The sequence below is a fragment of the Oncorhynchus masou genome, unplaced genomic scaffold (assembly GCF_036934945.1).
Source record: "Oncorhynchus masou masou isolate Uvic2021 unplaced genomic scaffold, UVic_Omas_1.1 unplaced_scaffold_580, whole genome shotgun sequence".
Taxonomy (NCBI): Eukaryota; Metazoa; Chordata; class Actinopteri; order Salmoniformes; family Salmonidae; genus Oncorhynchus; species Oncorhynchus masou.
Genome location: NW_027012218.1, coordinates 468,451 through 483,980, shown reverse-complemented (window position 1 = coordinate 483,980; position 15,530 = coordinate 468,451). Strand labels below are relative to the sequence as shown.

At 47.6% G+C, this 15,530-nt stretch overlaps 1 protein-coding gene across 1 annotated transcript in view; it reads left to right on the top strand.

Annotated features, from left to right (window-relative positions):
- The window catches only part of LOC135536234 (voltage-dependent T-type calcium channel subunit alpha-1H-like), a 53,236-nt gene that overhangs the window by 32,286 nt on the left and 5,420 nt on the right, over nt 1–15,530 (top strand). The window contains exons 10-13 of the mRNA XM_064962600.1: nt 8,351–8,502; nt 13,311–13,496; nt 14,451–14,568; nt 15,260–15,311. Coding sequence (XP_064818672.1) covers nt 8,351–8,502; nt 13,311–13,496; nt 14,451–14,568; nt 15,260–15,311 — 508 coding nt within the window. The remainder of the gene's footprint in view (nt 1–8,350; nt 8,503–13,310; nt 13,497–14,450; nt 14,569–15,259; nt 15,312–15,530) is intronic.

Sequence of the window (15,530 nt, the reverse complement as noted above, 5' to 3'; positions counted from 1 at the left end):
GTGGCGCAATCGATATGATGATGCATTTTAGGGGAGTCTTGTTTTCAGATTAGCCTTGTTAAAATCCCCAGCAACAATGAATGTAGCCTCAGGATGTATGGATTCCAGTTTGCAAAGAGTCAAATAAAGTTCGTTCAGAGCCATCGATGTGTCTGCTTGGGGGGGAATATATTCGGCTGTGATTATAATCGAAGAAAATTCTCTTGGTAGATAATGCGGTCTACATTTGATTGTGAGGAATTCTAAATCAGGTTAACAGAAGGATTTGAGTTCCTGTATGTTTCTGTGATCACACCACGTCTCGTTAGCCATAAGGCATACGCCCCCACCACTCTTCTTACCTGAAAGGTGTTTGTTTCTGTCGGCGCGATGTGTGGAGAAACCCGCTGGCTGCACCGCATCCGAGAGCGTCTCTCCAGTGAGCCATGTTTCCGTGAAGCAAAGAACGTTACAGTCTCTGATGTCCCTCTGGAATGCTACCCTTGCTCGGATTTCATCAACCTTGTTGTCAAGAGACTGGTCATTGGCGAGAAGAATGCTAGGAAGTGGGGCACGATGTGCCCGTCCCCGTAGTCTGACCAGAAGGCCGCCTCGTTTCCCTCTTTTACGAAGTCGTTTTTTGGGTCGCCGGCTGGGATCCATTCCGTTGTCCTGGTTGAAAGGCAGAACACAGGATCCGCTTCGCGAAAGTCATATTCTTGGTCGTACTGATGGTGAGTTGACGCTGATCTTATATACAGTAGTTCTTCTCGGCTGTATGTAATGAAACCTAAGATGACCTGGGGTACTAATGTAAGAAATAACACGTAAAAAAAACAAAAAACTGCATAGTTTCCTAGGAACGCGAAGCGAGGCGGCCATCTCTGTCGGCGCCGGAATTCAACTGGCCCATACTGTCCCCTACTGTCCCCTACTGTCCCCTACTGGCCACACTACAGTACTACTATAACCCAGACACAGCATGCTGTCCCCTACTGGCCCCTACTGTCCCCTACTGGCCCCTACTGTCCCCTACTGTCCCCTACTGTCCACACTACAGTACTACTATAACCCAGACACAGTATACTGTCCCCTACTGTCCCCTACTGTCCCCTACTGTCCCCTACTGGCCCCTACTGTCCCCTACTGGCCCCTACTGTCCCCTACTGTCCACACTACAGTACTACTATAACCCAGACACAGCATACTGTCCCCTACTGTCCCCTACTGTCCCCTACTGTCCACACTACAGTACTACTATAACCCAGACACAGTATACTGGCCCATACTGTCCCCTACTGTCCCCTACTGTCCCCTACTGGCCCCTACTGTCCACACTACAGTACTACTATAACCCAGACACAGCATACTGTCCCCTACTGTCCCCTACTGTCCCCTACTGGCCCCTACTGGCCACACTACAGTACTACTATAACCCAGACACAGCATGCTGTCCCCTACTGGCCCCTACTGTCCCCTACTGTCCCCTACTGTCCACACTACAGTACTACTATAACCCAGACACAGTATACTGTCCCCTACTGTCCCCTACTGTCCCCTACTGTCCACACTACAGTACTACTATAACCCAGACACAGCATACTGTCCCCTACTGTCCCCTACTGTCCCCTACTGGCCACACTACAGTACTACTATAACCCAGACACAGCATACTGTCCTCTACTGGCCCCTACTGTCCCCTACTGGCCCCTACTGTCCCCTACTGTCCACACTACAGTACTACTATAACCCAGACACAGCATACTGTCCCCTACTGGCCCCTACTGTCCCCTACTGGCCCCTACTGTCCCCTACTGTCCCCTACTGGCCCCTAATGTCCACACTACAGTACTACTATAACCCAGACACAGCATACTGTCCCCTACTGGCCCCTACTGGCCCCTACTGTCCCCTACTGGCCCCTACTGGCCCCACTGTACTACCCCTACTGTCCCCTACTGTCCCCTACTGTCCCCTACTGGCCCCTACTGGCCCCTACTGGCCCACTACTGTCCACACTACAGTACTACTATAACCCAGACACAGCATACTGTCCCCTACTGGCCCCTACTGTCCCCTACTGGCCCCTACTGTCCCCTACTGGCCCCTACTGTCCCCTACTGTCCACACATACAGTACTACTATAACCCAGACACAGCATACTGTCCCCTACTGTCCCCTACTGTCCCCTACTGGCCCCTACTGTCCACACTACAGTACTACTATAACCCAGACACAGCATACTGTCCCCTTCTGGCCCATACTGTCCCCTACTGTCCCCTACTGGCCCATACTGTCCACACTATACTGTCCCACAGCATACTGTCCCCTACTGGCCCCTACTGGCCCCTACTGTCCACACTACAGTACTACTATAACCCAGACACAGCATACTGTCCCCTACTGTCCCCTACTGGCCCCTACTGTCCCCTACTGTCCCCTACTGTCCCCTACTGGCCCCTACTGTCCCCTACTGTCCACACTACAGTGCTACTATAACCCAGACACAGCATACTGTCCCCTACTGTCCCCTACTGTCCCCTACTGTCCCCTACTGTCCCCTACTGGCCCCTACTGTCCCCTACTGTCCCCTACTGTCCCCTACTGGCCCCTACTGTCCCCTACTGTCCCCTACTGTCCCCTACTGGCCCCTACTGTCCCCTACTGGCCACACTACAGTACTACTATAACCCAGACACAGCATACTGTCCCCTACTGGCCCCTACTGTCCCCTACTGGCCCCTACTGGCCCCTACTGTCCACACTACAGTACTACTATAACCCAGACACAGCATACTGTCCCCTACTGGCCCCTACTGTCCCCTACTGTCCCCTACTGTACCCTACTAACCCCTAGTCCACACATACAGTTCTACCATAACCCAGACACCATACTGGCCCCTACTGGCCCCTACTGTCCCCTACTGTCCCCTACTGGCCCCTACTGTCCCCTACTGGCCACACTACAGTACTACTATAACCCAGACACAGCATACTGTCCCCTACTGGCCCCTACTGTCCCCTACTGGCCCCTACTGGCCCCTACTGTCCACACTACAGTACTACTATAACCCAGACACAGCATACTGTCCCCTACTGGCCCCTACTGTCCCCTACTGGCCACACTACAGTACTACTATAACCCAGACACAGCATACTGTCCCCTACTGTCCCCTACTGTCCCCTACTGTCCACACTCAGTACTACTATAACCCAGACACAGTATACTGTCCCCTACTGGCCCCTACTGGCCCCTACTGTCCCCTACTGTCCCCTACTGTCCACACTACAGTACTACTATAACCCAGACACAGCATACTGTCCCCTACTGTCCCCTACTGTCCCCTACTGGCCCCTACTGTCCCATACTGGCCCCTATTGTCCACACTACAGTACTACTATAACCCAGACACAGCATACTGTCCCCTACTGTCCCCTACTGTCCCCTACTGTCCCCTACTGTACCCTATAACTGACCTCTACTGTCCCCTACTGTCCCCTACTGTCCCCTACTGTCCCCTACTGTCCCCTACTGTCCCCTACTGTCCCCTACTGGCCTCTACTGTCCCCTGCTGGCCCCTACTGTCCCCTACTGTCCCCTACTGTCCACACTACAGTACTACTATAACCAGACACAGTATACTGTCCCCTACTGGCCCCTACTGTCCCCTACTGTCCCCTACTGGCCCCTACTGTCCCCTACTGGCCCCTACTGACCACACTACAGTACTACTATAACCCAGACACAGCATACTGTCCCCTACTGGCCCATACTGTCCCCTACTGGCCCATACTGTCCCCTACTGTCCCCTACTGTCCACACTACAGTACTACTATAACCCAGACACAGTATACTGGCCCCTACTGTCCCCTACTGGCCCCTACTGGCCCCTACTGGCCACACTACAGTACTACTATAACCCAGACACAGCATACTGTCCCCTACTGTCCCCTACTGTCCCCTACTGTCCCCTACTGTCCACACTACAGTACTACTATAACCCAGACACAGCATACTGTCCCCTACTGTCCCCTACTGTCCCCTACTGTCCCCTACTGTCCCCTACTGGACCCAGTATACTGGCCCCTACTGTCCCCTACTGGCCCATACTGTCCACACTACAGTACTACTATAACCCAGACACAGCATACTGTCCCCTACTGTCCCCTACTGGCCCCTACTGTCCCCTACTGTCCCCTACTGGCCACACTACAGTACTACTCTAACCCAGACACAGCATACTGTCCCCTACTGGCCCATACTGTCCCCTACTGGCCCCTACTGTCCACACTACAGTACTACTATAACCCAGACACAGCATACTGGCCCCTACTGTCCCCTACTGTCCCCTACTGTCCCCTACTGGCCACACTACAGTACTACTATAACCCAGACACAGCATACTGGCCCCTACTGTCCCCTACTGTCCCCTACTGGCCCCTACTGTTTGGGGTCACTTAGAAATGTCCTTGTTTTTGAAAGGAAAACAATTTTTTGTCAATTGAAATAGCATCAAATTGATCAGAAATACAGTATGGACATTGTTAATTTTGTAAATTACTATTGTAGCTGAAACAGCTGATTTTAATGGAATATCTACATACGCGTTCTAGAGGCCCCGATTATCAGCAACCATCACTCCGGTGTTCCAATGGGAAACATTATGTTAGTTAATCCAAGATTATCATTTTAAAAGGTTAATTGATCATTAGAAAACCTTTTTGCAATTATGTTAGCACAGCTGAATACTGCTGTTCTGATTAAAGAAGCAATAAAACTGGTGAACAAAGGAGGCCGTATCTCTGTATTTTTAGTCTGTGTCTCTTTTCCCTCCAACAAAATGTTTGTATGGTTCCAGTTTGCATGAGTTAAATAATATTTAAATCCTCTATATTTAATATTGGGGGAATAAATATCACCTGTGATTATAATCAAGAAAATTTCTTCTATATTTAATTATTGGCGGAGATTCATTTATTTTTCGTTTTCTATATACTGTTTTCTATATTCTGTAGGTGACATGAGTCTCACTAGTGTTGAGTGATGAGCTGTTAAAAGTGGTGTAGGTCTTATTTATTTAAAGAACTGCATATTGAAGTTAGAAGCCATGGATTTGAATCAAAAGCCTACAACTCTGATGTCCCTAGCTACCCGTTTCACACTGCTCTGAGACGGCACGGAGACTGGTCCGTTTCACACTGCTCTGAGACCGAGCACGGAGACTGGTCCGTTTGGGATCCACTGCTCTGAGAGAACACAGGAGACTGGTCCGTTTCACTTGGTCGTACTGATGGTGAGTTGACGCTGATCTTATATACAGTGCTTCTCGGACGAGCATGGAGACTGGTCCGTTTCACACTGCTCTGAGACGCGAGCATGGAGATCTGGTCCGTTTCAACTGCCCATCTGAGACCTAGACTGTCCGTTACTGGCCACACTGTACTACTATAACCCAGACACAGCATGGAGACTGGCCCCTTGTCCCACTGGCCCCTACTGACCCCTATTCCCCTAACTAGTCCAACTCAGTTAATAACCCAGACACAGTATTTACAAAAAAAAAAGGACTGCCCCTACTCCCCTACGCCCCTACTGGCCCCTACTGTCCCCACTGGCCCCACATGCCCACACTGTCCACACTAGCATTACTTACTATAACCCAGACACAGCATACTGTCCCCTACTTCCCCTACTGTCCCCTACTGTCCACACTACAGTACTACTATAACCGACACAGTTCTGTCCCAGATTGTTTTCCTACTGTCCCCTTGTAATAGAAACACCATAATATTAATCAAATCAATTAAGCAAAATTTCTTAAAATCAGTCTCATATGATCTTACAAAAAAAAGGTTTTAAATTCTGTCCCCTACTGTCCCCTACTGGCCCCTACTGGCCCCTACTGTCCCCTACTGTCCCCTACTGGCCTCTACTGTCCCCTGCTGGCCCCTACTGTCCCCTACTGTCCCCTACTGTCCCATACTGTCCCCTACTGTCCACACTACAGTACTACTATAACCCAGACACAGCATGCTGTCCCCTACTGGCCCCTACTGTCCCCTACTGGCCCCTACTGACCACACTACAGTACTACTATAACCCAGACACAGCATACTGTCCCCTACTGGCCCATACTGTCCCCTACTGTCCCCTACTGTCCACACTACAGTACTACTATAACCCAGACACAGCATACTGGCCCCTACTGTCCCCTACTGGCCCCTACTGGCCCCTACTGGCCCCTACTGGCCACACTACAGTACTACTATAACCCAGACACAGCATACTGTCCCCTACTGTCCCCTACTGTCCCCTACTGTCCCCTACTGGCCCCTACTGTCCCCTACTGTCCACACTACAGTACTACTATAACCCAGACACAGCATACTGTCCCCTACTGTCCCCTACTGTCCCCTACTGTCCCCTACTGGCCCCTACTGTCCCCTACTGTCCCCTACTGGCCACACTACAGTACTACTATAACCCAGACACAGCATACTGTCCCCTACTGTCCCCTACTGTCCCCTACTGGCCCCTACTGGCCCCTACTGTCCCCTACTGTCCCCTACTGGCCACACTACAGTACTACTCTAACCCAGACACAGCATACTGTCCCCTACTGGCCCATACTGTCCCCTACTGGCCCCTACTGTCCACACTACAGTACTACTATAACCCAGACACAGCATACTGGCCCCTACTGTCCCCTACTGTCCCCTACTGGCCCCTACTGTCCCCTACTGGCCCCTACTGTCCCCTACTGTCCCCTACTGTCCCCTACTGTCCACACTACAGTACTACTATAACCCAGACACAGCATACTGTCCCCTACTGTCCCCTACTGTCCCCTACTGGCCCCTACTGGCCCCTACTGTCCCCTACTGGCCCCTACTGGCCACACTACAGTACTACTATAACCCAGACACAGTATACTGTCCCCTACTGTCCCCTACTGGCCCCTACTGTCCCCTACTGTCCCCTACTGGCCACACTACAGTACTACTCTAACCCAGACAGCATACTGTCCCCTACTGTCCCCTACTGGCCCCTACTGTCCCCTCTGTCCCCTACTGGCCACACTACAGTACTACTATAACCCAGACACAGCATACTGTCCCCTACTGTCCCCTACTGTCCCCTACTGTCCCCCCAGACACAGCATACTGTCCTCTGTCCCCTACTGTCCCCTACTGTCCACACTACAGTACTACTATAACCCAGACACAGTATACTGTCCCCTACTGTCCCCTACTGTCCCCTACTGTCCCCTGCTGTCCCCTACTGTACTACTATAACCCCACAGCATACTGTCCCCTACTGTCCCCTACTGTCCCCTACTGGCCCCTACTGTCCCCTACTGTCCCCTACTGTACTCCCCATACTGTCCCCTACTGTCCCCTACTGGCCCCTACTGTCCACACTACAGTACTACTATAACCCAGACACAGCATGCTGTCCCCTACTGTCCCCTACTGTCCCTGTTTCCCCTACTGTCCCCTGCCCCCTACTGTCCCCTACTGTCCACACTACAGTACTACTATAACCCAGACACAGTATACTGTCCCCTACTGTCCCCTACTGTCCCCTGCTGTCCCCTACTGTCCCCTACTGTCCCCTACTGTCCCCTACTGGCCCCTACTGTCCCCTACTGGCCCCTGCTGTCCCCTACTGTCCCCTACTGTCCACACTACAGTACTACTATAACTCAGACACAGTATACTGTCCCCTACTGTCCCCTGCTGTCCCCTACTGGCCCCTACTGGCCCCTACTGTCCACACTACAGTACTACTATAACCCAGACACAGCATACTGTCCCCTACTGTCCTCTACTGGCCCCTACTGTCCCCTACTGTCCACACTACAGTACTACTATAACTCAGACACAGTATACTGTCCCCTACTGTCCCCTGCTGTCCCCTACTGGCCCCTACTGTCCCCTACTGGCCCCTACTGTCCCCTACTGGCCCCTACTGGCCCCTACTGTCCACACTACAGTACTACTATAACCCAGACACAGCATACTGTCCCCTACTGTCCCCCTACACTGTCCACACTACAGTACTACTGTCCCACAGCATACTGTCCCCTACTGGTCCCCTACTGTCCCCTACTGCCACACTACAGTACTACTATAACCCAGACACAGTATACTGTCCCCTACTGGCCCATACTGTCCCCTACTGTCCCCTGCTGTCCCCTACTGGCCACACTACAGTACTACTTCCTTCCTTCTCCCTCTCTCTCTCTCACTCTGACATCCTAGAGATCAGTAATCTAGTGTTCACCAGTCTCTTCTCTCTCTCTCTGACATCCTAGAGATCAGTAATCTTGTGTTCACCAGTCTCTTCTCTCTCTCTCCCTCCCCCTAGCCCCAGGAGCTGACTGACATCCTAGAAATCAGTAATCTAGTGTTCACCAGTCTCTTCAGTCTGGAGATGCTGCTGAAGCTGCTGGCCTTCGGACTCTTCGGCTATATCAAGAACCCGTACAACGGATTTGACAGCGTCATCGTCATCATCAGGTGTGTGTCTGTGTTTCCATGAAATATTTTAATGTATCATGCACCAAACCTTTTCCAAGAGTTAATGTTATAATGCTATAACTTGCTGCTCGATGCTAAACTAGCTATGACTTGCTGCTCAATGCTAAGCTAGCTATAACTTTCTGCCTGATTCTAAGCTAGCTATAACTTGCTGCTCGATGCTAAACTAGCTATGACTTGCTGCTCAATGCTAAGCTAGCTATAACTTTCTGCCTGATTCTAAGCTAGCAATAACTTTCTGTTCGATGCTAAGCTAGCTATAACTTGCTGCTCGACACTAACCCGTACGGAAAAATTATATATTGATTTACACTCCGTTCAAAAGTTTGGGGTCACTTAGAAATGTCCTTGTTTTTGAAAGGAAAACAATTTTTTGTCAATTGAAATAGCATCAAATTGATCAGAAATACAGTATGGACATTGTTAATTTTGTAAATTACTATTGTAGCTGAAACAGCTGATTTTAATGGAATATCTACATAGGCGTACAGAGGCCCATTATCAGCAACCATCACTCCGGTGTTCCAATGGGACGTTATGTTAGTTAATCCAAGATTATCATTTTAAAAGGTTAATTGATCATTAGAAAACCTTTTTGCAATTATGTTAGCACAGCTGAATACTGCTGTTCTGATTAAAGAAGCAATAAAACTGGTGAACAAAGGAGGCCGTATCTCTGTATTTGTCTGTGTCTCTTTTCCCTCCCACAAAATGTTTATTTCGTTATGAGTTATATAATATTTAAACTATGGGAATAAATATCACCGAATTACAGAAATATCCTCCCATCCTCTATATTTAATTATTGGCGGAGATTCACGTCATATTTTTCGTTTTTCATATACTGTTTTCTATATTCTGTAGGTGACATGAGTCTCACTAGTGTTGAGTGATGAGCTGTTAAAAGTGGTGTAGGTCTTATTTATTTAAAGAACATATTGAAGTTAGAAGCAATAGGATTTGAATCAAAAGCCTACAACTTGTTTAGCCCCGTTTCACACTGCTCTGAGACGAGCACGGAGACTGGTCCGTTTCACACTGCTCTGAGACGAGCACGGAGACTGGTCCGTTTCACACTGCTCTGAGACGAGCACGGAGACTGGTCCGTTTCACACTGCTCTGAGACGAGCACGGAGACTGGTCCGTTTCTCTGAGACACTGGAGACTCTGCTCTGAGACGAGCATGGAGACTGGTCCGTTTCACACTGCTCTGAGACGAGCATGGAGACTGGTCCGTTTCACACTGCTCTGAGACGAGCATGGAGACTGGTCCGTTTCTGAGACGAGCATGGAGACTCTGAGACGAGCATGGAGACTGGTCCGTTTCACACTGCTCTGAGACGAGCATGGAGACTGGTCCGTTTCACACTGCTCTGAGACGGAGGAGACTGGTCCGTTTCACACTGCTCTGAGACGAGCATGGAGACTGGTCCGTTGCACACTGCTCTGACTTATTTAACTAGGCAAATCAGTTAAGAACAACTTCTTATTTACAAGGACAGCCTACTCCTTCCGCCCCATTGGGGAATTGAACCCCAGTCTACCACATGCCCACACGACACAGCATTATTTAGCTAAATAGCCCAGTACTGTCGCCTATTCCCGGCCGTCACATTGTACAGCGCCATACTTTCCGTTCTGTCCTAACAGATTGTTTTCATTTTTCTTGTAATAGAAACACCATAATATTAATCAAATCAATTAAGCAAAATTTCTTAAAATCAGTCTCATATGATCTTACAAAAAAAGGTTTAAAATTCTCTAGTACAGCCACTATTGAAGGCCATCAAATGCTTCTCAAAGATGCCCCCTGGTGTTCAAACTAGCACTAACTAGCATTGATGGTACCAGTGGTTCTTAAATAACCATATATATATATATAATTCTGCAGTAATAAGACTTAAAGCAGGACCCACTGTATGTGGATACTGCTGCGGTACAGTTGGTGTATTGTAAGTGCTGTTCATGTGAAGTGGAAATGACTCGGAGCAACAACGACTCAGCCTCGAACAGGACCACCGAGTGCTGAAGCGTGTAACGCCTAAAGATCATCTGTCCTCGGTTGCAACACCCTGGAAGTGACGGCAGCACAAGAACTGTTCGTCGGGAGCTTCATGAAATGGGTTTCCGTGGCCAAGCAGCCGCATACAAGCCTAAGATCACCATTCACAATGCCAAGCGTAGACTGGTGTGGTGTAAAGCTCACCACCATTGGACTCTGGAGCAGTGGAAATGTATTCTCTGGTGTGATGAATCACTCTTCACAATCTGGCAGTCTGACGGACAAATCTGAGTTTGGCAGATACCAGGGAAAAGCAGCCAGTATCTGGTGACCATTTGCCTCATGCAGCACAACATCTCCTTCACAAAGAGTTTATCAGGCTGCTGATTGGCCTGTGGAATGTTGTTTCACTCCTCTTCAATGCGAAGTTTCTGGAAATGGTCAAGAAATGGAAATCGCTGTCGTACAAGTCGATCCAGAGCATCCTAAACATGTTTTATTTATTTATTTTTATTTCACCTTTATTTAACCAGGTAGGCTAGTTGAGAACAAGTTCTCATTTGCAACTGCGACCTGGCCAAGATAAAGCTTAGCAGTGTGAACAGACAACACAGAGTTACACATGGAGTAAACAATTAACAAGTCAATAACACAGTACAAAAAAGGCGAGTCTATATACATTGTGTGCAAAAGGCATGAGGAGGTAGGCGAATAATTACAACAAGATTAGCACTGGAGTGATAAATGATCAGATGGTCATGTACAGGTAGAGATACTGGTGTGCAAAAGAGCAGAAAAGTAAATAAATAAAAACAGTGTGGGGATGAGGTAGGGGATGAGGTAGGTGAAAATGGGTGGGTTATTTACCAATAGACTATGAACAGCTGCAGCGATCGGTTAGCTGCTCAGATAGCAGATGTTTGAAGTTGGTGAGGGAGATAAAAGTCTCCAACTTCAGGGATTTTTGCAATTCGTTCCAGTCACAGGCAGCAGAGTACTGGAACGAAAGGCGGCCAAATGAGGTGTTGGCTTTAGGGATGATCAGTGAGATACACCTGCTGGAGCGCGTGCTACGGATGGGTGTTGCCATCGTGACCAGTGAACTGAGATAAGGCGGAGCTTTACCTAGCATGGACTTGTAGATGACCTGGAGCCAGTGGGTCTGGCGACGAATATGTAGCGAGGGCCAGCCGACTAGAGCATACGAGTCGCAGTGGTGGGTGGTATAAGGTGCTTTAGTGACAAAACGGATGGCACTGTGATAAACTGCATCCAGTTTGCTGAGTAGAGTGTTGGAGGCAATTTTGTAGATGACATCGCCGAAGTCGAGGATCGGTAGGATAGTCAGACATGCTCAATGGGTGACATGTCTGATGAGTATGCAGGCCGTGAAAGAACTGGGACATTTTCAGCTTGCAGGAATTGTGTCCAGATTCTTGCGACATGGGTCTGTACATTATCATGCTGAAACAGGTGATGATGGCGGCGGATGAATGGCACGACAATCAAACAACAAACCTTAGGATCTCGTCACGGTATATCTGTGCATTAAAATTGCCAATGATAAAATGTAATAGTGTTCGTTGTCCACAGCTTAGGCCTGCCCATACCGTAGCCACCACCGACAACCATCATAACGTTGACATCAGCAAACCTCTTGGCCAAACGACGTCATACTCAGACAGTTCTTCCATGGTATGCCAGGAGGGAAACATAGGAGGATGATGACTACTACTACTATTATTATTATGTTTTGCTATCATTAATCTAGCTTGCTAATTTAGCTAGTTCTATCAGAGACACCCAACCCTCACTAAAGCTATCTAGCCAGTTCTATCAGAGACCCCAACCTTCACTAAAGCTAGCTAATTTATATGTCAATAGGCTAAATGTCAAAAGGCTATATGTCAATAGCTGCAGTGTGTATTTTCAACTGCAACAGTGATCCAACATTTGCAAAACACCACTTTAGAAACCTAATGCTAAGGGGTCAGAGGTCAACAGAGACTCGACATTACAAAACACCACTTTAGAAACCTAATGCTAAGATATCAGAGGTCAACAGAGACTCAACATTATCATCGGGTAGACTGTGGCTGTGAGTGGTGATTTGTGTATTTTACATGAATGTTTTACAAGTATATGTACATATATTTTATTTATCTATATATTTGACAAATACATTTTCCTTTCATATTTAAACATATTTATATTTTCTTGAAATATATTCCAATATATCATTTTTCCATAGGGAAGCTATCAATAACTTGTTGCTCAATGCTAAGCTATTTATAACTTGTTGCTCAATGCTAAGCTATCTCTAACTTCTTGCTCAATGCTAAGCTATCTATAACTTGTTGCTCAATGCTAAGCTATTTATAACTTGTTGCTCAATGCTAAGCTATCTATAACTTCTTGCTCAACGCTAGGCTATCTATAACTTCTTGCTCAATGCTAAGCTATCTATAACTTGTTGCTCAATGCTAAGCTATCTATAACTTATTGATCAACGCTAAGCTATCTATAACTTCTTATTCAATGCTAAGCTATCTATAACTTGTTGCTCAACGCTAATCTATCTATAAATTGTTGCTCAATGCTAAGCTATCTATTTAGCTTAGTTGCTAAATGCTAAGCTATCTATAACTTGTTGCTCAACGCTAGGCTATCTATAACTTGAAGCTCAATGCTAAGCTATCTATAACTTGCTGCTCGATGCTAAGCTATCTATAACTTGCTGCTCGATGCTAAGCTAGCTGTAACGTTTTATGTGTTTCTCTCAAAGTGTCTGGGAGATCGTTGGGCAGGCGGACGGCGGTCTGTCTGTCCTGCGTACCTTCCGTCTGCTGCGGGTCCTGAAGCTGGTCCGGTTCCTGCCCGCCCTGCGCAGACAGCTGGTGGTTCTGATGAAGACTATGGACAACGTAGCCACCTTCTGCATGCTGCTCATGCTCTTCATCTTCATATTCAGGTATGTAGAGACCTTCTGACATCATCTTCATAGTCAGGTGTGTTGTCAGGTCTTAGATGACATCATCTTCATAGTCAGGTCTTAGATGACATCATCTTCCTAGTCAGGTCTTAGATGACATCATCTTCATAGTCAGGTCTTAGATGACATCATCTTCATAGTTTGTTGTCAGGTCTTAGATGACATCATCTTCATAGTCAGGTCTTAGATGACATCATCTTCATAGTCAGGTCTTAGATGACATCATCTTCATAGTCAGGTCTTAGATGACATCATCTTCATTGTCAGGTATTAGATGACATCATAGTCAGGTATTAGATGACATCATCTTCATAGTCAGGTCTGCTGTCAGGTCTTAGATGACATCATCTTCATAGTCAGGTCTGCTGTCAGGTCTTAGATGACATCATCTTCATAGTCAGGTGTGTTGTCAGGTGTGTTGTCAGGTCTTAGATGACATCATCTTCATAGTTTGTTGTCAGGTCTTAGATGACATCATCTTCATAGTCAGGTCTTAGATGACATCATCTTCATTGTCAGGTATTAGATGACATCATAGTCAGGTATTAGATGAAATCATTGTCAGGTAATAGATGACATCATAGTCGGGTATTAGATGACATCATAGTCAGGTTTTTCATCTGTCTTTTTGAAGTTACTGTGTGTGTGTGTAATGTGTAATGTGTGTGTGTGTGTGTGTAAGTAATGTGTGTGTGTGTAATGTGTGTGTGTGTAATGTGTGTAATGTGTGTGTGTGTAATGTGTGTGTGTGTGTGTGTGTAATGTGTGTGTGTGTGTGTGTGTGTGTATGTGTGTGTGTGTGTGTGTGTGTGTGTGTGTGTGTAATGTGTGTGATGTGTGTGTAATGTGTGTAATGTGTGTAATGTGTGTGTGTGTAATGTGTGTGTGTGTGTGTGTAATGTGTGTGTGTGTGTGTGTGTGTGTGTGTTGCAGTATCCTCGGCATGCATCTGTTTGGCTGTAAGTTTGGTCTGAAGCTGGACAGTGGAGACACGCTACCTGACAGGAAGAACTTTGACTCGCTGCTCTGGGCTATCGTCACTGTGTTCCAGGTACACACACACACACACACACACACACACACACACACACACACACACACACACACACACACACACACACACACACACACACACACACACACACACACACACACACACATACAAATACACACACACACACACACACACATACAAACACACACACACACACACACACACACATACAAATACACACACACACACACACACACACACACACGAACACATGCTGACTGACTGGCTGGCTGACTGACACAGCCAATATTGCACACATAATTACACACACACACACACACACATCATACAATACCTCACACACACACATACAAATACACACACACACACACACACACACACACTCACTCACATCCCTCTCTCTCATACACACACATCCCTCACATACAAATCCACACACACACACACACACACACATACAAATACACACATCCCACACACACACACATGTCAAATCCTGACACAGGAGGACTGGAATGTGGTCATATACACATGGCCTCCACACTCACACACACACACTCTCACATGCTGACTGACTGACTGACTGGCTGGCTGGCTGTCTATAGATCTGACACAGGAGGACTGGATTGCACGCAGAGCATAATTATGGCCTCCACCTCTCCTCTCCTCTGTCATCCCTCTCATCCCTCTCTCCTCTCATCCCTTCATCCTCTCTCTCTGTCTATAGATCCTGACTCAGGAGGACTGGAATCTGGTCCTGTATAACGGCATGGCCTCCTCTCCTCTCTCGTCCTCTATCTTCTCTCTCTCTCCTCTCTGATCCCTCTATCATCTCTCTCATAGATCCTGACTCAGGAGGACTGGAATGTGGTCCTGTATCCATGGCCTCCTCCTCTCCTCATTCTCTCTCTCCCTCATCCCTCCTCCCTCATCCCTCTCTCTCTCTCTCTGTCTATAGATCCTGACTCAGGAGGACTGGAATGTGGTCCTGTATAACG